This window comes from Desmodus rotundus, chromosome 12 (genome assembly GCF_022682495.2).
Source record: "Desmodus rotundus isolate HL8 chromosome 12, HLdesRot8A.1, whole genome shotgun sequence".
Classification (NCBI taxonomy): Eukaryota; Metazoa; Chordata; class Mammalia; order Chiroptera; family Phyllostomidae; genus Desmodus; species Desmodus rotundus.
The window spans coordinates 44,706,408-44,733,807 of record NC_071398.1 but is presented as its reverse complement, the minus strand read 5'-3'; the positions used below and the strand labels follow the sequence as shown (position 1 = coordinate 44,733,807).

Genomic DNA, 27,400 nt, shown 5'->3' with positions numbered 1-27,400 from the left:
CAGTCAGGGCAAATGGGTTGCAGGCCGGGTCTCCAGGGAGCTCACGAGAGAGGCAACCACACATTGATGTTTCTCTCCCTCCCCTTCCTCTCTGTCTAAAAATAAATGAATAATACAATCTTTAAAACAATCACGTGAATTCTCTGGGGGGATGAGCAGTTAAAGTTGACAAGTTCAAACACTCCCTGGTCCCGACTGTTAGTGCCCTACTCTGAGCACAAGAATGCCCTGTGCGTACTCCGCTGCCTTCTGAAGGAGGGCCGTTTTCATTGGCCTTTTCGAGTAAGTGATCCCTTCTTCCCATCTAAAAGCCAATTGGGCGGGAGAAAGTAACTGGATATCTTGTTTTTCCTTCATGACCAGGAAGGGGCTATTCTTGAGGACTAAGTTAACTTCTTCTGGTTCTAATGTCTTGCCCAGGCATCGGCAGATGTTCTGTAGAGTGCTTCTTGTGTCCTGGAAGAAGAAAATGCCAAAGAGAGGGTAGGGAAGGGAAAGGGCGAAGGAAAGGAGACGGGAAGGAGAAATGGCAGGAGGAGGAGCAGAAGGAGGGAGAGGAGGAGAGGGAGAGCACAGAAGTGTGGAGTTGGACGTGACCAGGAGGGAGAAAGGGAAGAAGGGAAACAGAAAGAGAACAACTATGGAAAAGGCCGAGTCCACATGAATTTCCCAGTGTAACTGAATTCGGGACACCTTGCCAGTAAAATATAGGGCGGCGTAGGTTTTCTTACGAGACTTTTAGAACGTCGTCTGGACAAGTACGAGGTGGGTTAAGCGAGGGGAGGTTTAGGGAGGACTTGACAAAGACGTAAAGGGTTGATTTCAAATGCTGAATGTCCCATCAAGGAACATGGTTCGTCATAAGGAACATTTGAATACCAATGGAGGTTTATGAGATCTTTTTTAAAAGTATATTTTATTGATAATGTCATTAAAGTTGTCCTGACTTGTCCTCCTTGCCTCCCTCTACCCAGTGCCTCCCACTCCCTCAGGCAATCCCCCCACCATTGTTCACGTCCCTGGGTCGTGCATCGAAGTTCTTTGGCTTCTCCATTTCCTACTGCACTTTACACTCCCACTGGCTCTTCTGTAACTGCCTATCTGTTCTTAATCTCCTCACCTCTTCCCCCATTCTGCCCCTTCCCCCTCACAGCTGGCAACCTTCCAGTAACTAACTTCTTTTCTCTTGCTGCTTTTAAGAGTTCCTCTTTCTCTTTAACCTTTGGTTTTGTAACTATGATGTGTCTTGGAGTGGGCCTCTTTGCATCCATCATAATTGGCACTCTCTGTGCTTCCTGGACTTGTATGTCTATTCCCTTCACCAACTTAGGGAAGCTTTCTTTCACTGTTTTTTTCAGAGAGATTTCTAATTTCTTGCCCTTTCTCTTCCTTTTCTGGCACTCCTATGAGGCAAATGTTGGACCTCTTAAAGGTGTCCCAGGGGCTGCTTACACTGTCCTCATTTTTTTTTTTTTTTTTTGGATTCTTTTTTTCTTCTTGTTGTTCTGATTGGTTGATTTTTTTTCTTCCTTATGTTCCAAATCATTGATTTGATACTTGGCTTCATCCACTCTACTGTTGTTTCCCTGTAAATGGTCCTTTAGTTCAATTAGTGTATCCTTGGGTTCTGACTAGGTCTTTTTTATGCTGCTGGGGTCCTCACTGAGTTCCTGGAGAATCTTTATAAACAGCGTTTCAAACTCTGCATCTGATAGATTGCTTATCTCCGTTGCCCTTAGCTCTTTTCCTGGAGGTTTGCATCTTGGGGGCAAGAGGTGGGTCAACCATGGGGGTGGGGCAGAATCCAGGAGTGCGCACAAATACCTTAGGTGTGTCTGCATACATGCGTTTTTGCTTTTCTTTTTGTTTTTGCATGTGCTAATTAAATGTGTCCCTTCTCAGAAATGAGACATTACTCGCTGGCAACAACTCATCATTAGTCGTCACCTGGAGCTTTTCTCATTCTAAACAACGGAGTTAGGGAGCAAAAGTCTCCCAAGGACCCAGAACCCGCTGGAAACAGGAAGTCAGACCTCCTCCGCCAGGCGCACAGCCCAAACAGCACGCGGAAAATCTTCAGTTGTTGCTAAAAGTCCCTCCTCTCACGCCTTTTAACCGTTCATTAGTCTGGCGTTGCCAAGCATGATTTAATTTTTCTCTTGCTCCCGGACATGAATTAATTCAATGAACGCAGTTCACTGATATGTCGAAAAATGTATATTTGTGCCTGTTCCCAGTGGACAGGAATTCTCCAAGAGCAATTTTTTCTTTTGACGATAAATCTGTTGGGGCAAAGATACTATCCAGGGCTGATCCCTCAACCCACCTTACCGACGCAGGCTCCCACATCCCTGAAAAAATTCCTCCACCAGCCTACACTCCATGGATGGGAAGCGAAGGCCACTCCCTCCTCCCGCACCCCACCGGGTCTGCAGGCAACCCATTGCTTTCGCCCGGATCAGCCCAGTGGACAAGAAAACGAGCGTGACGTCTGCTTTTCCTCGGTATTGCTACATGCCCCTGCCGCAAAAGCCACCCGTTTAAAGCAGGCAATTCAGAGTTTTTCAGTTCACCCGCAGAGTCTCCCATCCACCACCACCACCAGCAACCGGAGGACATTTCCATCACCCCAGGTAGAAACCCAACCCAACCACACCTGTCTCCAGTTACTCCCGACTACCCCTCCCCCCCCAGCCGCCCCCGCCACTAGGGAGTTGTCCCGGGATTTTTTGCTAAATGAGGCCGACACTATACGCCCTTTTGTGGCCTGTTGGAAGGCTCCCCCGCGTTGCGGCATCGGTCAGCATTTCGTTCCTTTTCGTGGCTGAATAATATTCCGTTGCACGAATACACGAGGCTTGGTTTCTCCCTTCCCCAGTTGATAGTGGTTTGGGTTTGTCTTTGCTTTTCTGGCGATTGTGAACTGTCAACTTGTCCATCCACCCACACCTTTCCTGGCCGATTACAGGGCTGCACTCCCGAATCCCCGAGGGCTTTCCCGCCCCTCCCCCCGCCCCAGCCTGCTTACAGGGTCATAGGCGTGTCAACCTGTTTGACGAGCACTGGCCATGGCTTGCGGCATTTGCCAGCATAGAGCGTGAGGTAGCAGGCCAAAATTAGGAGCGAAATCTCAATGAACATGTCTGTATGTTTTATTCAGTTTGAATTTGATCTCCCGAGAAATTTGTAGCTCGCCGACGGTGAGCCTTGTGAGCCAGGCTTAGCCTGACAATGGACCCCTAGGCCCCACCAGGGTCCTGCCACAAGATGAGGTCGCCTAGGGGTCTAGCCAGAACAGATTCATCTCCGCTGTCTTCCTGATAGTCGTTGGCGGAGGGACGCGGACAGATACCACCGAGTCCCTCGCAGAAACAACCCACCCTCCAAATATGACAGAGGGAGGTTTACTGGCGCCTCCCCACCCCCTCAGCCGCCAAGCCCAGGGTGGACCCCTCTCCTCATCTTTGCCCATCGAATCAGCACGACGTTACACTTAATCTCCTTTCGACAGCAGCGAGAGGGGGCCTCTCGTCACACGTTGCAGACCACGGAAATTGCTCGGTTTTCCCGCGTTGCCATCAGGGCCCGCCTCGGGTCTGGCGACCAGCGCGCTCCCGAGAAGCGGGAGAACCGTGGGAGGACCTAGGAAAGCCGCCCTGAGCCGGGAAGCCGCGGTTGGGCGCGGGAGGTGACCCCAGCCACCAGATCGCTCCGCCGCGTCTCTCTCGGTACTTGAGCCCTAGTGAGCCGCCACTCGCACCGGTGATAATAAAAGTCCCCAGGGGGTGAGCGCTGTGAGTTGAACTGTCTCCTGACCCGAGTCCCCAGCAGACCCTGGACAGGAGAGGAGCCCGGCCTGACGTTTCCACGCGGGTCTGCACCGCTCGCAAGGGCTGGACGCAGTGACCAGGGACACAGAGCAGACCCGGTTCATTCGTTCACGGCCGACATCGGCTCACTGTCCACCTGGCCCCCTCGCACCACCACCGGGGAGGAAAACCAGCCCCTACGAATTCACGCCACGGTCAGGGCCAGTGTGTCTGAACCCTGCCCGTCTCCCGGGCCTGGGGACCACCGGACAACAGCGTGGAGAAATGCCCGTGGGCTCTGGGCACCTGGGAGGAGGCTGCTGGGTGGTGGGGCAGGTGGGACGCCCAGGACTGGCCAGGGAGAGGGTGGGCCCGCGGCACTGGCTGGACCCGGGGAGGGACGTTTCCAGCAATGCCTACCCCCCACCAAGGAATGGTTAAGTCCCCGGGACTCCTCACCCCACGTGACCCCACCCTACCTTACTCCACCCCCTTCCCGAGCTACAGCCCCAGGCTATCTGGCCTCTCACGTTCCAGTCCCCAAGATAGGCCCCACACACAGTAGGTCCTCAATACAAGGATTAGTCCAGGAATGCGTCTCCTGAGGGGGCGTGGCCAAGGGTGAAGGTGGTTTCCGAGGACCCTGAGGTCCCACTCGGGGGTATTTAAAGCCCAGACCTGGAAGACAGAGCATCAAACACGGCAGACTCAGCAGCATCCAGGATGCAAGAACCCAGGTCTTGGGAGGGTGAGTCTGGACCCACCGAGGCAGGAAGGGAGAAGAGGCGGAGGGCCGAGGCTGTGCCAGCGGGCTCTTGGGCGTGCAGAAGAGGACCCCTTGTCTGGGAGGGCCTAGTGAGTTTGGGGCTGGAAGGATATTTGGGAGCAGCGTGATGAGAATAGGGCCTGGCACCCGCAGCCTCCTGCAAGTGCGGGTGGCTCCCTGCAGCGAGTGGAGGGTGGTGAAGCAGGTGAGGCGGGAACCACCTGGCGCCAGGCTGCGTGAGCCTGGGTCCCCGCATGCTTGTGCGGGCTGCGGGCGCTGTTCTTGTGCCCATTTTGAAGATGTGGAGACTGAGGCGTAGACGGGTGAGGGGCCGGGTCAGGAAGGTGGAGGGTCTGGGCGGCTGGTCTGGATGCCAGGCTGCACCCACAGCGCGGCCCCGACCTTGGCCTCGGCCCCCACTCCCATCCTCACCTGCTGTCAAGGGCCTGGCCCAGGTGGGGTTACCTGGGGACTGTCTGTGAGGCTCTTTTGACACCATTTTCCTCTTCCTCCAGGCTTCTCGCTGCCCCTAAGGCCCCCAAAGCGGCAGCGACGGCAGCGCTCGGTGTACAGCGTGGTACAGCGGGATGAGCTGGAGAGGTTCTTCCAGAACAACCATTACCCGTCCTACGAAGAGCGCGAGACCCTGGCGGCCAGGCTGAACCTCCAGGAACAGCAAGTGCAGGTACCTCCCAACCCAATCCCACGGCTTGGAGACCACAGGCCGCCTGCCCTCCCTCTGGGCCGCAGGTGGGGCGGATGAGGGGCCAGAGAGCCCAGTGCTGCCCGGGGTCACCCCGATAGCAAGGGATCACCCGTGTGGACCCAGGGCCCAGCCCCGAGCCCACCTCACCCTGTGTGGTGCAAACCGGCCAACGCAATTATCCCCAAAGCGATGCCCCGGAGTCTCCCCATGCCTGGGCCTCAGGGCCTCTCTGAACCCGGGGTGCTCTGGGGCAGACCGCGTCCTGGCCCCTGGGTGTCCCCGCCTGTGGCCACTGAACCCAGGAGCCAAAAGCTGGGTTGTGGGGGGAGGGAGATGTGTGAGGCCACGTGGCCCTCCTCACCTGGGCCGCCTCACCCCTGGGCAAAAGTGGGTGCTGCAAGCTCCTGTCCTCTTACACTTGCTCCCGTCCCCTCTCACCCCAGGTGTGGTTCAAGAACTGCCGGGCCAAACAGACTAGGCTGCAGGGAGGAACCAGAACCAGGCAGCCTGGCTCGAAAGCCCGTGCCTCGTCCCTGGGCCCAGGAGTCCACAGGGCCGCACCTGCTGCAGTGGGACCTGGGTTGCTAGACGAGCTGGTACTGCCCTCGCCTCCTTGGTTCACTGAGGACCCAGTACAGCCCTCGGGTCCTGGTTTCGTCGAGGACCCGGTATTGTCCTTGGGTCCTGGGTTCGCCGAGGACCCGGTATTGCCCTCGGGTCCTGGGTTCACTGAGGACTTGGAGTCCCTTTGGGACCTATTGTTTCCCGAGGATCCCGAGTCCTCCGGCAGCTCTATGCTTCCTGGGGGCTCAGGTTTCCACAACCCCTTGGGAGGCATTGCAGCAGCGGAATCCAGTGCCTCCAGCCCCCTGCAGGCCTGGGGGGCTCCTGCCCAGGACGCCCAGAATCCGGTCCCCGGCGCAGCCGCTCCAGCTGCATCTCCAGCTCCAGTTCCAGCTCCAGCCGAGGTCCCAGTCAGTCTTGAGGACTCAAACGACGGGGATCTCTGGCCAGACATTGATCTCCTGGATCTGCTGTCCCTGTGAGACCCGTTAGAGGGACCCTCCTCCTCGCCTCCTCCATCTGGGAACCAAGGAATGGACTCTGTGGATGGGAAGGACTCTGACCCCAGGATGTCCCTGGGTCTAACGGGGCATCTGTCCCAGCGAAGTCCTCCAGACCCCGTGGGACCAGAGGCGACCAGGGTGTCTGTTCCAGCACCGTGGGCCCAGGCGGGTGCGGGAAGCAGGGCTGGCGGGGCTTGGTGGTGGGTTACTCTGGTGCAGCGTGAATCCACTTGTATTTCTCTAACTTTGGGAGTTAGAGGTCCGCTGCTGAGATTTACAGTCTAAGTATCACACTCAGCTCTTGCTGGTGTGGCTCAGTGGATTGAGAGCCTGCCTGGGAACTGATGGGTGGCCCGTTTGATTCGCAGTCAGGGCCCATGCCTGGGTCGAGGGCCACGTGGGGGCGTACAGGAGGCAGCCCACCCGTGTTTCTCTTGTACAAGGATGTATCCCTCTGGCTCCTTCTCCCTCCCTCACCCTGTGTGTAAAACCAAGTAAATGAAATAATTAAAAAAAATTAAAATCCAATCTAAGTCTATCGTTTCTTTCTTCATGAGAATTTTACAAAGGTTCCCTACAAAGTGTTTTGATTTTAATCGTCATGGGCTTAGGCACAGATTTATGTGGGTTCAGTTCTAGCGCTGGATTATTGCCTGACTTTTTGGAAGGTATTTTCAAATACGCCCTATTTATAGGACTCAGTTGACCGACTTTGTTATCAGTTGATACTATTATTTTGAGGCAGGGACCTGACTCCAATTGTTCAAGTGCTAATGGCTTACCTGGACATTGCGGGGGGATTTATGATTTGAAAATTAATAAAGTGCATGGTTACCTTGTAAACACTGTTTCCTGCAGGGACTGCGAGTTTGCCTCCTCCTCGGGTACCCCCAGTCCAGCAGGGTGGGAGCGCCCCTGACCCCTTCTCTCTGCTCCTTTGTCTCCACCTCCCGCTTCCTCTGCCGGCCTCTTGTGGCCGTGCTGGCCCCTGCGTCTCCCCCAGCCGGTTCCCTGACCGGATCCTGGTCCCACACAGCAAACGCTCCAACCCTCTCAGGCCAGGCCAGCCTCGTCGGAGCACAGAGACAATTAGATCAGATTTGGCGGCCGGTCTCGGGCGCACTGCGGGCGGGGAGTGCTGGGGGTGCGGGAGGGACAGGCGGACTGGTGGGATGCAATGAAAGCCCCTCCCGCTTCCCGGAGAGACCCAGGTAGGGTTGCGCGCGAGCGCGCGAACGGACGCACGCGCAAGGACGCACCCGCACACCCCCACACCACTGGAACCAAAACTCCATTTAGACCCTAACATCGTAGGAACTGCAGGAAGAAATCCAAGAATTTCCCACCTATCCCTGCAGAGGGAGCTCAGGTGGGGGAGACCTTGGGGAAGTTCTTGAGGGCAGGAGGTAGGAGATGAGTTTCGGATTCGCACCCTAGGCAGAGGCGGGGGTGGGGGTGGGGGTGGGGGGAGGGAGGGCAGAGCCCACGTCGCGCTGCAGATACGCAAGGACCTGGCGTGAATGGAAACCGGATTCATTTTCTAAAGAATGGAGACAGAGTTTGCACAAGTCCGGACTGACCGAGTAGAAAGTGAGTGGATTAAGTGACACAGGGTACGTCCCTTGCTCATCTTCTCAGTTCCTTTCCACCTCCTTCCCCAACCCTCCTCCCCACCACACACCCTTTTTCTGCACGCGGGATAATACCAACTCCTAGGAAGCTCCACCCTAGGTCTCCTCACAAGCCCAGGCTGTGCCCCGACCATCCCCAATAGCAATGCCTGGGCTTCTCCCTCAGTTCAGGTCTTAAGTTCCCCATAGCTGTGTCTTCCAGGGTAGTGCCAGAGCAAGAATTTCTCTTTGCCTAGCTGTAGCAAAATTAATTAATTAATTTAAAAAAATTGCGCCCTCAGTCACATGGCTATGGGCTCCCTGTTGAAGTTGCTGACGCCTACCGGGGACCCTGCGCACCACACAGGTCCGTCTGTGATGGTACTCACGGCAGTCCTTGCAGACCTATTGGTGGTCTCCATGGCATCCGTGGTAAAGATGTGAATCTGTGCGTTTTGCTGTGGAGAAAGTGAAGCTTTTAGACTCAGGGCGTATAGGAAGAGAGTTCATTGTACCTTGAACGCACGGGTGAAGTTCAAGCTTAAGGCCGTTCTGGGTGAGTGGGGTGGAGAGGGCAGTGGTGCGGGTAGAAGGGTCCTTGCCTGGTCAGACGATCAGAGAGGGGAGGAGGAAGCCAAAGGGAAATCCGGAGAGCCCAGGAATGAGGGGGCAGAAGGGGCCAGAAGGGTCTCTGAATTCAGCAGGTCCGAGTCAGCAGAAATAGCTAGGGAACAGCGTGGTATGGACTGGGACCCGGAGATAGGGGGTGTCCCACTCTCCAGGTGGAATGAATCTGGACCAGACTGTAAGAAGGCAGCCAGATCCGAGGGACTGCAGGGCCAGGCAGGCAGATGATCAGCTTCTAGCTTGTGTTTCTCGGATGCAAAGATGGCAACTGGAGAAAATTGAAGAGGCAAGCCGATTTCCAGCAGTGACAAGTGGAGTCTTTGAGTGGCGCCGAGGATAGAGAGCTATTTGAAGTAGACAGAATCACTGTTTGAAATCCAGGGGTGCTGGCTCTCATCCTGGCGAGGGGGAAGGTGGGCATTGGACACCTCACCTGGAATCTGCTCTCTGTTGCCCCTTCCACGCAGACGTATTACCTGGCACCTCCAACTCCAGTCTGCCAGGCCCTTCCCTAGAGGACGCGCACCCCACAGGGGGACCTTCACGTTTAGCCATTTGCTTCGTCTCAGATGCCGTGGGCCTCAACTTTGTCTCCTGCCGTTTTAACATTTTTATGCAGCAGGGTCTCTGGGAGTGAGAATGAAGGGATTCATTCCTACATGCAAACCTCAGTCACTGCTCTGCTGAGGAGCAGATGGACTCAGTAGACACAGAGCTGTCAGCATGAAGACCACACCAAGAGTGGAGTTTGTGAATAGAAAATTCAAAATTGCTGTATCTGGTTATCCTTGTGCAGAATTCACACACACACACACACACACACACACACACACACACCCCACAAAAAAATTTTAAAAAAGGGAGAGAGAGGCACACACACAAATTAAATGCCAAAAAAGAAAGATTTTAAAAAATGGGTCCCAGCTGGTGTGGCTCAGTGGGTTGACTCCCGGCCTGCAAACCAAAGTGTTGCTCCTTCGATTCCTAATCAGGGCACATGCCTGGGTTGTGGGCCTGGTCCCCAGTAGGGGATTTTGGAGAAGCAACCACGCATTGGTTTCTTTCCCTCTCTTTCTCCCTCACGTCCCCTCTCTCTAAAAATAAATAAATAAAATGTTTAAAAATGGCCATCGTTGTTTTTGTAGTAAATGAGTACACTATGTGCCCATAATTTTGCTTGTAAAAAGAAATTTAAACCGTTGTTTGACTCTGTACTGGAAATTCTGCTAAATAAAATGCCTAATAGAAAATAACCCTGAAGTAGTGGAATTTCAAAATTGTTGTTGCCGTGAACACATTGCGAGAGATACAGCTGGGTCAGATGAAGATGTGGTTCATTCAGGGGAACCCACAGGGCCGGGAGATACCGGGTGTCCCCATACCTGTGGTAATGCTTCTGGACCACTAGGGGGCATCGCCACACCACTGCTCCGGAGCCGGGGACCTTGGGTGGGATGGGAGAGACGCTCCACATTCAAGTGGGAGAAAAGACACGCAGATAAGATTCTATTTGTTTCTGTGAGTCTAATGTGAAGCTAAAACGAAAAGAGCCAGAGGATGCTAATTTGGCAAGGATTGGGAACCCTGTCACCCGGGAATTTGAATTGGAACCACCTGTTGCACGCACGCCTTTGGAATCCACAGTCCCAGCCCTGGGCGTCTGCCCAATGGGGGTGTCCGCCGAGGGACACACGGAGACACACATTCCGAGGCGCGTGAGGGATTATAGTCCAAATTGGAAACTTCCCAATCGCCCATCAACCATCTAACGAATGAAGTAAATTTTGCTCCAGTCGCTCCGTAACATACTGTTTGTGAGCACAAGCACTTAACGTGAGATCCGCCACCTTAACGAATCGTAGATGGACAATACGGTATCGTTACCTGTGGGTACAACTCTATAGCCGGTCTCTGGACCTTACGCACCTGGTGTAACCGGAACTTGGTACCCGCAGCCCTGGGCAGCCCCCACTGTCCCCTCTGTCCAGCAGCTGGCCTATTTTAGATTCCTCACCCAGGGGAAGCTGTGCACTACGTGTCCTTCTCTCTGGCTCCTGGCACTTAGCCTACCGTCCACCAGTTTCATCCATGTTGCCGCAAATGGCACAATTTCCTCCTTTGAGGCTCCTTAATCCTCCATTTGTGTGTACATTGCATGGCCTTTATCCACCCGTCTCTCGAACATTTTCCGGGACAGCCCACGTTTTGGCCAAAGCCGTGTTTTAAACAGGGAAAAGCTGGTGGGGAAGGAGCCCAGATTCACCCACGGGAGCATGGGTCACTGAAACGCGTCTCCATAGTAAATACTGAACTAGTTACGTAGTCAACATGGTGCAAAGCACGTATAAAATACGGGGTAAAAATGCCGGTTGGTGACAGCACCATACGGTACGCCATTTATGTAAGTTTCCAAGGCTTCCACTGATACTATATATCGGTTCCGGTCCAATCATGTGAGGCTGGAACTTACAGACCGCAAGGTCACAGGAATGAACAACTGGGGAGATACAGGCGATGGAGAGAAAAGGAGCCTTAGCTGCTTTTGTAATTTTATTTCTCATTTTTATAAAATAATTTTGGGAATAGCTTTGGTAATATTTATATTATTTTGTATCCTTCTAAATGTATTACATGTTTTTTAAGAGCTTGGATGTCACACAGTGAACTAGAGGTGGCCTGTTAATTTTTAACAATCAAGTTGTCAAAGTCCAGAGATTTCATCATTGAAGCCTCCGGGATGAAATAATTGGTTTCCCGCAGATTTGGCCAGCCTTTCACAGCAGGAGAACAAATATTTATTTTTATGAGACGTAGAAGTCCTTCAACATTATTCCCATGGGAACAGCTCTCGAGGAAGACCTGCCGTCTTCTCCTGGAATCTTTTCTCAAAGACTTCAGCTTGGGTCACCGTGAAGTGACTTTTCCAGTCCCCAGCAGTGCCTGAAAAATGTAAAACAAGACTCAGATCAGAATAGGGGCAGGTCTCAAGTCCCCAACGCATCTGCTCGGTAGTTAATGTCGCAGAATGACCAGTGGGCCACTGGTGGGCCTCTTCCTGCCTGCAGCCACACCTGTGCGGTGCATTCCCACTTCCCTCCATCTGGAAACGATCTCCTCCATTCTCCTCTCTCCCAGCCTACCCTGCACACGCACCACTCACCGACAGTAATGCAGCTCTCATTCAGACGCATCTAGAATCTGGCCATTTCTCACCACCTCTCTTTCCACCACCACCATGGCCCACGCCAGCACCATTTCTCACCTGGACTAGGAGGGTGTTAGACTTGTAATGAGTCTCTCCGTTTAGGATCTTTCTCCTTTCTAAGTCGTTCTCAGCATGGTGGCCATCTGATTCCTCCAGAGCAACAAGTCACTTCCTGCTCAGGTTCTCCGAGGACTTCTGGGGTCAGTCGGAGAAAGTGCCACGGCTTCCAGGTGGCTTAAGGCGACTCGGTCCCTCTCATTTCTCTGACTCCGCCTCTTATGACAGTCCACTTGCTCACGCCACTCCCTCACGCTGAGTCTTCTGATTTGGCCCCCAACCTGCTAGGCACCGCTCCCTTCTCAGACGGTTTGCAGTTCCCATCCTTCTTCCTGGGGTGCGGCTCGTCCGGGAATAGCCCTGTGGTGCCCGTTGGCTTCTTCCAAGTCTTCGCTCCATTGCGGTTTTCTCAGTGGGTGGCGCGTATCTCCACTGTGTGTTTTAGGAAGTCATACACTTTGCTTTCTGAATCGCCAAAGGCTTACTGTTCCGAGGCACGGACGCACGGCGTGTACTCCAATGTTTGTTGGCAGGGTGACGGCAGAATCGGGGATGTTCTATTATTACCCCGTTGCACACACAGGTGAGGAGACGGAGGCCGTGAGAGGCTGCACAGGTAGAAAGCGATAGAGATGTGGATTTGAAGCAAAAGATTTGACACCAGAAGCCGTACTCTTAATTTATGATCATATTATTATTTTGCAGGTCCTATAAGTGAATACTTGGGCATTATATTAATATGGTAACTAATTTAACACGTTAGTTAAATTAACATACAACAGAATGATAGATACTTATATATAAATTAGGAATATAAATTATACACTTATGTGCATAGAAATAATTGAGCAGAATCTCTGATAAATAATTGCTGTCCTATACGCATGTGCTGCCACTCTCGGGCTCATCAACATCATTACTGGAACAATTCTTATTAGAATCGATTTCCTATGCTCACGTGTCCTCCATAACACGCCCGACTTGTCGTAAGCCACAAGCAGCTCTTGAGGTACCAGAATCTCGGAAAATTCAGTATGGCTGCCCCGGAGGAAACATCAGCCGAGAGAACGATTCTGGGCAGGCGAACCTGAGAAATCCAACAAGTTGTCTGCTTCCAAAATGCGATGGTATGAAAGGCACAGGGTAGACAGTCCCACTGCAAAAGGGAGAAATCAGAAAGAAGAAAGGCATCGTGGGTCCCAAGCCAATCCAATCTAGCAGGTCATAGCCCATTAAATTAAAAATTTTTTAAATTAAAGTGTAGTTAGCATGTAATATTATATTTGTTTCAGGTGTGAGACATTTATATATCTTATGGAGTGATCATGGTAAGTCCCGTAACCCTCTAGATTTCTCTTAAAGGTGTTGTTTGTGTATTTTTGGAGGGAGGGGAAGGGAGGGGGGAGGAGAGGGAAAGAAACGTCGATGGACTGGATATACCGCAGTTGCCTCTCACACGCCCCCAGCTGGGGCCTGACCTGGCCTGCAACCCAGGCGTGTGCCCTGACTGGGAATCGAACCGACCACCTTTCAGTTTGCAGGCCGCACTCAATCCACCGAGCCACACCAGCTGGGGCTCCCTCTAGATTTTAAGGATCGGGAATTCGCCTTTTTGTCCCGCTGCTCTGACCTTCTGGCCCACTGGGGTGGTGGCCCGCATCCCATCTGCCCTGAGGGGCAGCCCCCACCATTTGTGGTCTCTTGAATCATTTACATTCTTCCTTCCATGGGTCATCCTGGACGGTCTTGAGTTTCAGGGCTCTGGGAATTTCAGGCTCCTCCTATCCGGTGCAGGGGACACTCTTCATTCACCTTTAGCCCAGAGGCATGGATGTGAGTAATCGCTCACCACAGTGTCTGACAGCAACACCGGCTCTCAGCTGCGTGCAAGGTCTCTCCTCTCTCCTTTGTCCAGCTGAGTCATTGTTTACACACGTCCCTGTGCAGGCTGGGACTTTGTGCTAACTCAGCAACGCGGCAGCACCAACACGACCATCCCCACTCCTGTCCTCGCCTCCCTGGTCAATCCCAGCTGGCAAGTCGGCAGGTGTGGCAAGTTCACCCGGACACTGTGTACAGCGGACACCCCCACGCCAGAATCACAGGAGACAGAATCTGAATGGCCTGCAAAGTCAGGTGACCACTCCAGGTCTAATCAACCCCTTCCAAATGTCTGCAGGTCACACCAGTCCTTGGAAAAGAGACCCCCTGATAAGAGTATATGAAGAGCCCTGGCTGGCGTAGCTCAGTGGATTGAGCACCGGCCTGAGAAGGAAAGAATTTCTGGTTCGATCCCCAGTCAGGGCAAATGGGTTGCAGGCCGGGTCTCCAGGGAGCTCACGAGAGAGGCAACCACACATTGATGTTTCTCTCCCTCCCCTTCCTCTCTGTCTAAAAATAAATGAATAATACAATCTTTAAAACAATCACGTGAATTCTCTGGGGGGATGAGCAGTTAAAGTTGACAAGTTCAAACACTCCCTGGTCCCGACTGTTAGTGCCCTACTCTGAGCACAAGAATGCCCTGTGCGTACTCCGCTGCCTTCTGAAGGAGGGCCGTTTTCATTGGCCTTTTCGAGTAAGTGATCCCTTCTTCCCATCTAAAAGCCAATTGGGCGGGAGAAAGTAACTGGATATCTTGTTTTCCCTTCATGACCAGGAAGGGGCTATTCTTGAGGACTAAGTTAACTTCTTCTGGTTCTAATGTCTTGCCCAGGCATCGGCAGATGTTCTGTAGAGTGCTTCTTGTGTCCTGGAAGAAGAAAATGCCAAAGAGAGGGTAGGGAAGGGAAAGGGCGAAGGAAAGGAGACGGGAAGGAGAAATGGCAGGAGGAGGAGCAGAAGGAGGGAGAGGAGGAGAGGGAGAGCACAGAAGTGTGGAGTTGGACGTGACCAGGAGGGAGAAAGGGAAGAAGGGAAACAGAAAGAGAACAACTATGGAAAAGGCCGAGTCCACATGAATTTCCCAGTGTAACTGAATTCGGGACACCTTGCCAGTAAAATATAGGGCGGCGTAGGTTTTCTTACGAGACTTTTAGAACGTCGTCTGGACAAGTACGAGGTGGGTTAAGCGAGGGGAGGTTTAGGGAGGACTTGACAAAGACGTAAAGGGTTGATTTCAAATGCTGAATGTCCCATCAAGGAACATGGTTCGTCATAAGGAATATTTGAATACCAATGGAGGTTTATGAGATCTTTTTTAAAAGATCTCATATTTTATTGATAATGTCATTAGAGTTGTCCTGACTTGTCCTCCTTGCCTCTCTCTACCCCGTGCCTCCCACTCCCTCAGGCAATCCCCCCACCATTGTTCACGTCCCTGGGTCGTGCATCGAAGTTCTTTGGATTCTCCATTTCCTACTGCACTTTACACTCCCACTGGCTCTTCTGTAACTGCCTATCTGTTCTTAATCTCCTCACCTCTTCCCCCATTCTGCCCCTTCCCCCTCACAGCTGGCAACCTTCCAGTAACTAACTTCTTTTCTCTTGCTGCTTTTAAGAGTTCCTCTTTCTCTTTAACCTTTGGTTTTGTAACTATGATATGTCTTGGAGTGGGTTCTTTGCATCCATCATAATTGGCACTCTCTGTGCTTCCTGGACTTATATGTCTATTCCCTTCACCAACTTAGGGAAGCTTTCTTTCACTGTTTTTTCAGAGAGATTTCTATTTTCTTGCTCTTTCTCTTGTCTTTCTGGCACCCCTATGAGGCAAATGTTGGACCTCTTAAAGGTGTTCCAGGGGATGCTTACAGTGTCTTCAGGTTTTTTGGATTCTTTTTTTCTTCTTGTTGTTCTGATTGGTTGATTTTTGCTTCCTTATGTTCCAAATCATTGATTTGATACTTGGCTTCATCCACTCTACTGTTGTTTCCCTGTATATGGTCCTTTAGTTCAATTAGTGTATCCTTTGGTTCTGACTAGGTCTTTTTTATGCTGCTGGGGTCCTCACTGAGTTCCTGGAGAATCTTTATAAACAGCATTTCAAACTCTGCATCTGATAGATTGCTTATCTCCGTTGCCCTTAGCTCTTTTCCTGGAGGTTTGCATCTTGGGGGCAAGAGGTGGGTCAACCATGGGGGTGGCGCAGAATCCAGGAGTGCGCACAAATACCTTAGGTGTGTCTGCGTACATGCGTTTTTGTTTTTGTTTTTGCATGTGCTAATTAAATGTGTCCCTTCTCAGAAATGAGACATTACTCGCTGGCAACAACTCATCATTAGCGGTCACCTGGAGCTTTTCTCATTCTAAACAACGGAGTTAGGGAGCAAAAGTCTCCCAAGGACCCAGAACCCGCTGGAAACAGGAAGTCAGACCTCCTCCGCCAGGCGCACAGCCCAAACAGCACGCGGAAAATCTTCAGTTGTTGCTAAAAGTCCCTCCTCTTACGCCTTTTAACCCTTCATTAGTCTGGCGTTGCCAAGCATGATTTAATTTTTCTCTTGCTCCCGGACATGAATTAATTCAATGAACGCAGTTCACTGATATGTCGAAAAATGTATATTTGTGCCTGTTCCCAGTGGACAGGAATTCTCCCAGAGCAATTTTTTCTTTTGATGATAAATCTGTTGGGACAAAGATACTATCCACAGCTGATCCTTCATCCCCCCTTAACTGACTCAGGCTCCCACATCCCTGAAGAAATTCCCCCACCAGCCTACACTCCATGGATGGGAAGCGAAGGCCACTCCCTCCTCCCGCACCCCGCCGGGTCGGCACGCAACCCATTGCTCTCACCCCGATCAGCCCAGTGGACAGGAAAAGGAGCGTGACGTCCGCTTTTCCTCGGTATTGCTACATGCCCCTGCCGCAAAAGCCACCCGTTTAAAGCAGGCAATTCAGAGTTTTTCAGTTCACCCGCAGAGTCTCCCATCCACCACCACCAGCAACGATAAGACGTTTCAGTCACCCCAGGTAGAAACCCAACCCAACCACACCTGTCACCAGTTACTCTCCACTTCCCCTCCTCCCAGCCTCCGGCAACCATTCCCACCCCCGCCTCTAGGGAGTTGTCCCAGGATTTTGTGCGAACAGAGCCGGACACTATACGCCCTTTTGTGATCTGTTGGAAGGCTCGCCCGCCTTGCGGAGTCAGTCAGCATTTCGTTCCTTTTCATGGCTGACTAATATTCCATTGCATGAATACACGAGGCTTGGTTTCTCCCTTCCCCAGTTGATAGTGGTTTGGGTTTGTTTTTGCTTTTCTGGCGATTGTGAACTGTCAACTTGTCCATCCACCCACACCTTTCCCTGCCCATTACAGTGCTGCACTCCCGAATCCCCGAGGGCTTTCCCGCCCCTCCCCCCTCCAGCCTGGTTACAGGGTCATAGGCGTGTCAACCTGTTTGACGAGAACTGGCCATGGCTTGCGGAATTTGCCAGCATAGAGCGTGAGGTAGCAGGCCAAAATTAGGAGCGAAATCTCAATGAACATGTCTGTATGGTTTATTCAGTTTGAATTTGATCTCCCGAGAAATTTGTAGCTCGCCGACGGTGAGCCTTGTGAGCCAGGCTTTAGCCTGACAATGGACCCCTAGGCCCCACCAGGGTCCTGCCACAAGATGAGGTCGCCTAGGGGTCTGGCCAGAACAGATTCATCTCCGCTGTCTTCCTGATAGTCGTTGGCGGAGGGACGCGGACAGATACCACCGAGTCCCTCGCAGAAACAACCCACCCTCCAAATATGACAGAGGGAGGTTTACTGGCGCCTCCCCACCCCCTCAGCCGCCAAGCCCAGGGTGGACCCCTCTCCTCATCTTTGCCCATCGAATCAGCACGACGTTACACTTAATCTCCTTTCGACAGCAGCGAGAGGGGGCCTCTCGTCACACGTTGCAGACCACGGAAATTGCTCGGTTTTCCCGCGTTGCCATCAGGGCCCGCCTCGGGTCTGGCGACCAGCGCGCTCCCGAGAAGCGGGAGAACCGTGGGAGGACCTAGGAAAGCCGCCCTGAGCCGGGAAGCCGCGGTTGGGCGCGGGAGGTGACCCCAACCACCAGATCGCTCCGCCGCGTCTCTCTCTGTACTTGAGCCCTAGTGAGCCGCCACTCGCACCGATGATAATAAAAGTCCCCAGGGGGTGAGCGCTGTGAGTTGAACTGTCTCCTGACCCGAGTCCCCAGCAGACCCTGGACAGGAGAGGAGCCCGGCCTGACGTTTCCACGCAGGTCTGCACCGCTCACAGGGGCTGGAAGCGGTGAACAGAGACACACAGACCAGACCCGGTTCATTCGTTCACGGCCGACATCGGCTCACTCTCCACCTGGCCCCCTCGCACCGCCACCGGGGAGGAAAACCAGCCCCTACGAATTCACGCCACGGTCAGGGCCAGTGTGTCTGAACCCTGCCCGTCTCCCGGGCCTGGGGACCACCGGACAACAGCGTGGAGAAATGCCCGTGGGCTCTGGGCACCTGGGAGGAGGCTGCTGAGTGGTGGGGCAGGTGGGACGCCCAGGACTGGCCAGGGAGAGGGTGAGCCCGCGGCCCTGGCTGGACCCCGGGGGGGACGCTTCCAGCAATGCCTACCCCCCGCCAAGGAATGGTTAGGTCCCCGCCACTCCTCACCCCACCTGACCCCACCCTACCTTACTCCACCCCCTTCCCGAGCTACAGCCCCAGGCTATCTGGACTCTCAGGTTCCTGTCCCCTAGATAGGCCCCACACACAGTAGGTCCTCAATAAAAGGATTAGTCCAGGAATGCGGCTCCTGAGGGGGCGTGGCCAAGGGTGAAAGTGGTTTCCGAGAACCCTGAGGTCCCACTCGGGGGTATTTAAAGCCCAGACCTGGAAGACAGAGCATCAAACACGGCAGACTCAGCAGCATCCAGGATGCAAGAACCCAGGTCTTGGGAGGGTGAGTCTGGACCCACCGAGGCAGGAAGGGAGAAGAGGCGGAGGGCCGAGGCTGTGCCAGCCGGCTCTTGTATGTGCAGAAGAGGACCCCTTGTCTGGGAGGGCCTAGTGAGTTTGGGGCAGGAAGGATATTTGGGAGCAGCGTGATGAGAATAGGGCCTGGATCCTGCGGCCTCCTGCACATGCGGGAGGCTCCCTGCAGCGAGTGGAGGGTGGTGAAGCGATTGAGGCAGGAACCCCCTAGCGCCAGGCTTCGTGAGCCTGGGTCCCCGCATGCTTGTGCGGGCTGCGGGCGCTGTTCTTGTGCCCATTTTGAAGATGTGGAGACTGAGGCATAGACGGGTGAGGGGCTGTGTCAGGAAGATGGAGGGTCTGGGCGGCTGGTCTGGATGCCAGGCTGCACCCACAGCGCGGCCCCGACCTTGGCCTCGGCCCCCACTCCCATCCTCACCTGCTGTCAAGGGCCTGGCCCAGGTGGGGTGGCCTGGGGACTGTCTGTGAGGCTCCTTTGATCCTGTTTTCCTCTTCTTCCAGGCTTCTCGCTTCCCCTAAAGCCCCCAAAGCGGCGGCGACAACAGCGCTCGGTGTACAGCGTGGTACAGCGGGATGAGCTGGAGAGGTTCTTCCAGAACAACCATTACCCATCCTACGACGAGCGCGAGACCCTGGCGGCCAGGCTGAACCTCCAGGAACAGCAAGTGCAGGTACCACCCGACCCGCTCCCAGGGCGTCGAGACCACAGGCCGCCTGCCCTCTCTCTGGGCCGCAGGTGGGGCGGATGAGGGGCCAGAGAGCCCAGTGCACCCGGGGTCACCCCGATAGCAAGGGATCACCCGTGTGGACCCAGGGCCCAGCCCCAAGCCCACCTCACCCTGTGTGGTGCAAACCGGCCAACGCAACTATCCCCAAAGCAATGCCCTGGAGTCTCCCCATGCCTGGGCCTCAGGGCCTCTCTGAACCCGGGGTGCTCTGGGGCAGACTTCATCCTGGCCCCTGGGTGTCCCCTCCTGTGGCCACTGAAACCCAGAGCCAAATGCTGGGTCTGGGGTTGGAGGGAGACGTGTGAGGCCACATGGCCTTCCTCACCTGGGCCACCTCACCCCTGGGCACAAGAGGGTCCTCCAAGGCCCTGTCCTCTTACACCTGCTCCTGTCCCCTCTCACCCCAGGTGTGGTTCAAGAACCGCCGGGCCAAACAGACTAGGCTGCAGAGAGGAACCAGAACCAGGCAGCCAGGCTCCAAAGCCCCCACCTCGTCCCAGGGCCCAGGAGTCCCCGGGCCCGCACCTGCAGCTGTGGGTCCTGGGTTCCCAGAGGAACCAGTACTGCCCTCAGGTCCTGGGTTCGCTGAGGACCCAGTACAGCTCTCGGGTCCTGGGTTTGCAGAGGACCCGGTATTGACCTCAGGTCCCGGGTTCACTGAGGACTTGGAGTCCCTTTTGGACCTTTTGTTTCCCGAGGATCCCGAGTCCTCCGGGGGCTCTATGCTTCCTGGGGGCTCAGGTTTCCACAACACCTTGGGAGGTGTCGCAGCAGCAGAGACCAGTGCCTCTAGCCCCCTGCAGACCTGGGGGGCTCCTGCCCAGGACGCCCAGATTCCGGTCCCTGCCGCATCCACTCCAGCTGTATCTCCAGCTCCAGTTCCAGCTCCAGCCGAGGTCCCAGTCTGTGCTGAGGACTCAAACGACGGGGATCTCTGGCAAGACCGTGATCTCATGAATCTGCTTTCCCTGTAAACCAATTGAAGGGACCCTCTTCCTCGCCTCCTCCATCCGGGCACCCAGGAATGGACTCTGTGGATGGGAAGGACTCTGACCCCAGGATGTCCCTGGATCTAACGGGGCATCTGTCCCAGCGAAGTCCTCCAGACCCTGTGGGACCAGAAGTGACCAGGGTGTCTGTTCCAGCACCGTGGGCCCAGGCGGGTGCGGGAAGCAGGGCTGGCGGGGCTTGGTGGTGGGTTACTCTGGTGCAGCGTGAATCCACTTGTATTTCTCTAACTTTGGGAGTTAGAGATCCGCTGCTGAGATTTACAGTCTAAGTATCACATTCAGCTCTTGCTGGTGTGGCTCAGTGGATTGAGAGCCTGCCTGGGAACTGATGAGTGGCCCGTGTGATTCAGTGTCAGGGCCCATGCCTGGGTCGAGGGCCACGTGGGGGCGTACAGGAGGCAGCCCACCCGTGTTTTCTTGTACAAGGATGTATCCCTCTGGCTCCTTCTCCCTCCCTCCCCTGTGTGTATAAGCAAGTAAATAAATTCATAAAAAGAATTTAAAACCCAATCTAAGTGTATCGTTTGTTTCTTCATTAGAATTTTACAAAGGTTCCCTACAAAGTGTTTTGATTTTAATCGTCATGGGCTTAGGCACAGATTTATGTGGGTTCAGTTCTAGCGCTGGATTATTGCCTGACTTTTTGGAAGGTATTTTCAAATACGCCCTATTTATAGGACTCAGTTGACCAACTTTGTTATCAGTTGATACTATTATTTTGAGGCAGGGACCTGACTCCAATTGTTCAAGTGCTAATGGCTTACCTGGACATTGTGGGGGGATTTATGATTTGAAAATTAATAAAGTGCATGGTTACCTTGTAAACACTGTTTCCTGCAGGGACTGCGAGTTTGCCTCCTCCTCGGGTACCCCCAGTCCAGCAGGGGGGGAGCGCCCCTGACCCCTTCTCTCTGCTCCTTTGCCTCACCTCCCGCTTCCTCTGCCGCCTCCTTGTGGCCGTGCTGGCCCCTGCGTCTCCCCCAGCCGGTTCCCTGACCGGATCCTGGTCCCACACAGCAAAGGCTCCAAACCCCTCAGGCCAGGCCAGCCTCGTCGGAGCACAGAGACAATTAGATCAGATTTGGCGGCCGGTCTCCGGCGCACTGCGGGCGGGGAGTGCTGGGGGTGCGGGAGGGACAGGCGGACTGGCGGGATGCAACGAAAGCCCCTCCCGCTTACCAGAGAGACCCAGGTAGGGTTCCGCTGGAGCGCGCACGGACGCACGCGCAAGGACACACACCCACACACCCACACCAGTAGAACCACAACTCCATTTTGACCGTGACATCGTAGGAGGCGCAGGAAGAAATCTAAGAATTTCCCATCTATCCCTCTAGAGGGAGCTCAGGTGGGGGAGTCCTTGGGGAAGTTCTTGGGGGCAGGAGGTAGGAGATGAGTTTCGGATTTGCACCCTAGGCAGAGGCGGGGGTGGGGTGGGGGAGGGAGAGTAGAGCCCACAGCTGGATGCAGATACACAACGACCAGGCGTGGATGGAAACCGGATTAATTTTCTAAAGAATGGAGATAGAGTTTGCAGAAGTCCGGACTGACCGAGTAGAAAGTAAGTGGATTAAGTGAAACAGGGTACGTCCCTTGCTCATCTTCTCAGTTCCGTTCCACCTCCTTCCCCAACCCTCCTCCCCCCCACACACCCTTTTTCTGCACGCGGGATAATACCAACTCCTAGGAAGCTCCACCCTGGGTCTCCTCACAAGCCCAGGCTGTGCCCCGACCATTCCCAATAGCAATGCCTGGGCTTCTCCCTCAGTTCAGGTCTTAAGTTCCCCATAGCTGTGTCTTCCAGGGTAGTGCCAGAGCAAGAATTTCTGTTTGTCTAGCTGTAGCAAAATTAATTAATTAATTTTAAAAAATTGCGCCCTCAGTCACATGGCTATGGGCTCCCTGTTGAAGTTGCTGACGCCTACCGGGGACCTTGCGCACCACACAGGTCCGTCTCTGATGGTAGCCACGGCAGTCCTTGCAGACCTATAGGTGGTCTCCATGGCATCCATGGTAAAGATGTGAATCTGTGCGTTTTGCTGTGGAGAAAGTGAAGCTTTTAGACTCAGGGCGTATAGGAAGAGAGTTCATTGTACGTTGAACGCACGGGTGAAGTTCAAGCTTAAGGCCGTTCTGGGTGAGTGGGGTGGAGAGGGCAATGGTGCGGGTAGAAGGGTCCTTGCCTGGTCAGACGATCAGAGAGGGGAGGAGGAAGCCAAAGGGAAATCCGGAGAGCCCAGGAATGAGGGGGCAGAAGGGGCCAGAAGGGTCTCTGAATTCAGCAGGTCCGAGTCAGCAGAAATAGCTAGGGAACAGCGTGGTATGGACTGGGACCCGGAGATAGGGGGTGTCCCACTCTCCAGATGGAATGAATCTGGACCAGACTGTAAGAAGGCAGCCAGATCCGAGGGACTGCAGGGCCAGGCAGGCAGATGATCAGCTTCTAGCTTGTGTTTCTCGGATGCAAAGATGGCAACTGGAGAAAATTGAAGAGGTAAGCCTTTTTCCAGCAGTGACAAGTGGGGTCCTTGAGTGGTGCCGAGGATGGAGAGCTGTTTGAAGTAGACAGAATCACTGTCTGAAACCCAGGGGTGCTTGCTTCTCATCCTGGCGAGGGGGAAGGTGGGCATTGGACACCTCACCTGGAGTCTGCTCACAGGTGCCCCTTCCAAGCAGACGTATTACCTGGCACCTCCAAGCTCCAAGTCTGCCAGGCTCTTCCCTAGAGGACATGCACCCCACAGGGGACCTTCAGGTTTAGCCATTTGCTTCATCTCAGATGCCATGGGCTTTGACTTTGTCCTCTGTCTTTTTAATATTCTTATGCCCCAGGCCGGTTCAGCAGGGTCTCTGGGAGTGAGAATGAAGGGATTCCTTCCTACATGCAAACCTCAGTCACTGCTCTGCTGAGGAGCAGATGGACTCAGTAGACACAGAGCTGTCAGCATGAAGACCACACCAAGAGTGGAGTTTGTGAATAGAAAATTCAAAATTGCTTTATCAGGTTATCCCTTTGCAGAATCCACGGAGAGAGAGAGAGAGAGAGAGAGAGAGAGAGAGAGGGAGAGAGATAGAGAGAGAGAGAGAGAGAGAGAGAGAGAGAGAGAGAAGAATCAAGTGTTGTAAAGAGAATGATTGTAAGAAATGGGCCCCAGCTGGTGTGGCTCAGTGGGTTGACTCCCGGCCTGCAAACCAAAGGGTTGCAGGTGTGATTCCCAGCCCAGGGCACATGCCTGGGTTGCAGGCCAGGTCCCCAGTTGGGGATGCATGTGAGGCAACCACACACTGATGTTTCTCTCCCTCCCTTTCTTCCTCCCTTCCCCTCTCTCTAAAATAATAAATAAATAAAATCATTTAAAAATCAATGAACATATTTTTTGGTGAGGATTAACAAAAAAGAATGCGGAAAAATAATCTGTTGAGTTAGAAGTCAGTGGAGTAATCTCCTCTGTGGGTGAGCATTGACTGGGAAGGTGCCGAGGGAATGTTGTCAGGGGGCAACAATCTCCTAAACCAGCATCTGGAAGGGAGCTGCCCAGTCGTGCACACACGTAAAGATTCGACAACCTAATACTCCAGATTAGTGCAAATATACACACACCTGCAAGAACCTCGGCATTTGAACATTGAAGATACACCCTGGATTCTGCACCAACTTTCTTCCTGACATGATCCTAGGCTTCAACTCTCTAAGCCTCGGTTTCCTCACGCAGGGATTCAAAAGAGCACGGAGGAATCATGATGTGAATGCGAGTAACACTACAATAGGTGTGTTATAAATAAGCTTGAGAAGCGATGGGTTGTAAAAACCCCTCCATTTTCTTTATCCAATCTTCTATAGAAGGACACTCAGGTTGCTTCCCTGTCTTGGCCGCAGTGAACGTAGCGATTTGCGTAACTTTTCAAATTCGTGTTTTGGATTTCTTTGGGGATGCGCAGTACAGCTTAGGGAGTCTAGTCAATGTATTATGATAACTATGTATGGCGCCAGGTGGGTACTAGACTTACTGGGGGATCACGTCATAAATTACACAAATGTCTAGCACTAGGCTGTACACCCGAAACTGATACAATATTGAATACCGACTGTAATTGAAAAATAAAATTGACAAAAAATCTTCCCCGTGCTGTGACATATTGTGAAATTTCCAAGAGAAGAGAATATTATTCTAAGCTTGGCAATCTAATCGAAGCACAAAACACTTTTTAAAAAACCCCACAAACCAGTTAGCACCTTCCAGGGCAGTGTGCTTCTAAACAGCATCTGAGATGTGCTAAGATTTCCGAGATCCCTTCCGGGGGCATCCACAGCCCCAGGAGAGGCTCATGGGGCTGCTAAGCTCAACAAACAGCTAGGTCTAGTTTCTTGTCTTTGTCCCCTAAACAAAGCACAGTGCTGAGTGAAACCAGTCACGATGAAGAAGCAATCACCCTGGATTCAGTCTTGATTTTTGAATTTTCTGCTTCCCAAATGGCCAGCTCTATGCCTGCCTCATCTGCCTGAGAGGCAGGAGGTATTTATTTAATTAAAACAGGCTAATTATTATTATTTTTTACAGCAACAAAGGGGGGTTATCTGGTATGTAACACCGTTATAAATTCTGCTTGGGTTTAAAACATAGTTTTCTAAGACTCTGGCATTACCATTTCGCTTTGCTTCTGGTTTGGACCGTGGCGTCGCCCGATGCAGAATCTGAGGTCTGCGCCCCCCCCACCCCCCACCCCCGTCAGACCTACTGAGTGAGATTGCACCTCAGCCAGACCCCCAGGTGATTCCCAGGCGCATTAACATTTGAAAAGCGTTAATCAAACATATCTTAACCATTGTGCACTGACCTTGGTCTTGGACTTGAAGAGAGACTTGGGGAAGAGTTGGACGGGGCGTGGGAGGTGATGAGGCGCGGGCCTCCCTTGTCCTTTAGGACTTTGCAGCCGTGCGTGGTCTCCAACCAGGGAGAGCATTCCCAAATGGGCACAGATGGGATCTATGTGGAAACCCCCTTGGAGTGAATCAGGCAGAGAATTTCAATCAATCAGTTTGTTCCTGGATAAAGAAGAAAAAAGGATGGTCACTCATTTTTGGAATCTGACTTTTTTTAAAAAAAAGATTTTATTGATTTATTTTAGAGAGGGGAAGGGAGGGAGAAAGAGAGGGAGAGAAACGTCAATGTGGGGTTGCCTCTTGCACATCCCCTACTGGGGGGGACCTGGCCTGCAACCCAGGCATGTACCCTGACTGGGAATCGAACCGGCGACCCTTCGGTTCGCAGCTGAATCCACTGAGCCACACCAGCCAGAGCTAATCTGACTTTTTAAAAAATATCATGATAAAATGTAACATAAACTGCCTCCTTAACCATTTTTGAGCACACAGTCCAGGGGTGTTAAGCATGTTCACACTGGTGCACGACCGATCTTCAGAAACTTTATATTTGGCAAAACCGAAATTCTGTACCCGTTAAACAACAACTCTCCATTTTCCCCTCCCCTCAGGCCTTGGCAACCTCCACCCTCCTGCTCTTTAGCGTGTGATTATTCTCCAGAGCTCATGAAAGTGGATCGGGTGGTATTTCTCCTCCTGTGACCAGTGTATTTCACTTAGCTGATGTCCTCGGAGTTCACCCATGTTGAAGTCTATGTCAGGACTTTGCTCCTTTTTCAGGCCGAATAGTATTCCATTGTGTGTATACACCACGTTTCGGTCATCCGTTCATCTGCCAAAGGACATTTAGGTTTCTCCCACCTTTTGGCTATTTGCCTAAATCCATCACCCTTGACTTTCCACTACTGCGCCTCTTCCAGCGTCTCCAGCCTCAGTCCGTGCCCATCTTGCAGTTTTTCCTGCTCCCCATTCTTCTCCTAGAGACACGATCCACACCCTTTCAGGCCCTCGAATTGGCCAGGCTCGTTTCCAGCTCCTGCCCATTGTCCATGCTGAGCCTTTACTGAAAATCCCTCTTTGCACTACACAGTGTCACATTCATTGTTTTCATCTCGACTGAGATGCTTTTTTTTTTTTTTTAATCTACTCCTTATTTTTTGGCTCTGGTGGATGTGTTTCATTCACCCCTTCCTCCCAGGTTCATTCAGAGGTACCTGACCAATGAAAATGGCACACATTTAAAGAGTACGGTTCGGTGAGTTGGTGTTTGTATGTATACGTTGTGAAATGATTACCACACTCAAGCTAATGAACAGACCCATCATCCCACGTAATTACTTCCTTTCCTGTCTCTTCTGTGGGGACTTGGCTGGTCATCGCCCTCCACTTCTCCACACAAGCGCCCAGATCTGCCTTGGGATTTGCTCGTCCGGGTTCCCCAACACCTTCGATTACCCCCTCTGAACACTCCTCCTACCATGTAAGTGCCTCGCTAACTCCTTTTGTCTGAATGCGATTGGTATTAGGGCCCAGCTTTCGCCCCCCAAGCCCTGCACATGGGCTGACGAAGAGAAAGCACTTGCGAATGGATGGGGGAGGCAGCCACGGCCTGTCTCGGCGTCTGATCCGCTCCCTCACCTGATTTGGGGAAAGACAGTGTTAAGACACCTTCATCCTTAAACACAGAATTCTGCAGTGCTCTCGGGTGCTCCCCTGTGTAACCCACAACAGGGAAGGGGTCCCTTCAAACCACGTGTACCCGTGTGACATTACAGCGAGCTCTTTGAAACTGGCGTTCAGAGTTCCAGCCGTAGCCACAGTGAGAGCCTGCGGCAGCTGCCGAGACATCACGTTTTATAGTAAAGAGAAAATAACCATTAACCTCCCGGGTTTGTTGAGCAGTTGCCTGATGATAAAGAGGAGCGGATATTGTAACGAGGGGTGATCGCAAGGCCAATGAGATCGAGCAAGTGTGAAGACATCATGATGGGGTAACCTGGCTTTGAATTCATGGGACGGAAGCAGGAATTCAACAAGCCCAAGCAAGGATG

The 27,400-nt window shown here is 52.9% G+C and overlaps 2 protein-coding genes across 2 annotated transcripts; one reads left to right on the top strand and one right to left on the bottom strand.

The window, feature by feature from the left end:
- The first annotated feature begins 4,702 nt into the window (after positions 1 to 4,702).
- On the top strand, positions 4,703 to 6,327 carry LOC123480635 (tetrapeptide repeat homeobox protein 2). Its single transcript, XM_053915859.1, has 3 exons — positions 4,703 to 4,811; positions 5,091 to 5,260; positions 5,725 to 6,327. The coding sequence occupies exons 1-3, from the start codon at positions 4,703 to 4,705 to the stop codon at positions 6,325 to 6,327; spliced, it is 882 nt and encodes a 293-aa protein (XP_053771834.1).
- A 3,189-nt stretch (positions 6,328 to 9,516) lies between these two features.
- On the bottom strand, positions 9,517 to 27,119 carry SULT2A1 (sulfotransferase family 2A member 1). Its single transcript, XM_053915858.1, is given in 7 exon segments — positions 9,517 to 11,525; positions 14,418 to 14,493; positions 14,495 to 14,599; positions 25,304 to 25,350; positions 25,353 to 25,511; positions 26,988 to 27,089; positions 27,092 to 27,119. Coding segments are annotated over 7 exon segments (630 nt in total). The 3' UTR covers positions 9,517 to 11,412.
- Positions 27,120 to 27,400: the final 281 nt, after the last annotated feature.

Excerpts from the sequence above, each read along its gene's own strand:
- LOC123480635 (XM_053915859.1), top strand. The coding sequence starts at position 4,703 with ATGAGAATAGGGCCTGGCACCCGCAGCCTCCTGCAAGTGCGGGTGGCT. Across the intron at positions 4,812-5,090 it reads ACCACCTGGCGCCAGGCTGC|GCTTCTCGCTGCCCCTAAGG; the intron begins GTGAGCCTGGGT and ends CTCTTCCTCCAG. Across the intron at positions 5,261-5,724 it reads TCCAGGAACAGCAAGTGCAG|GTGTGGTTCAAGAACTGCCG; the intron begins GTACCTCCCAAC and ends CTCTCACCCCAG.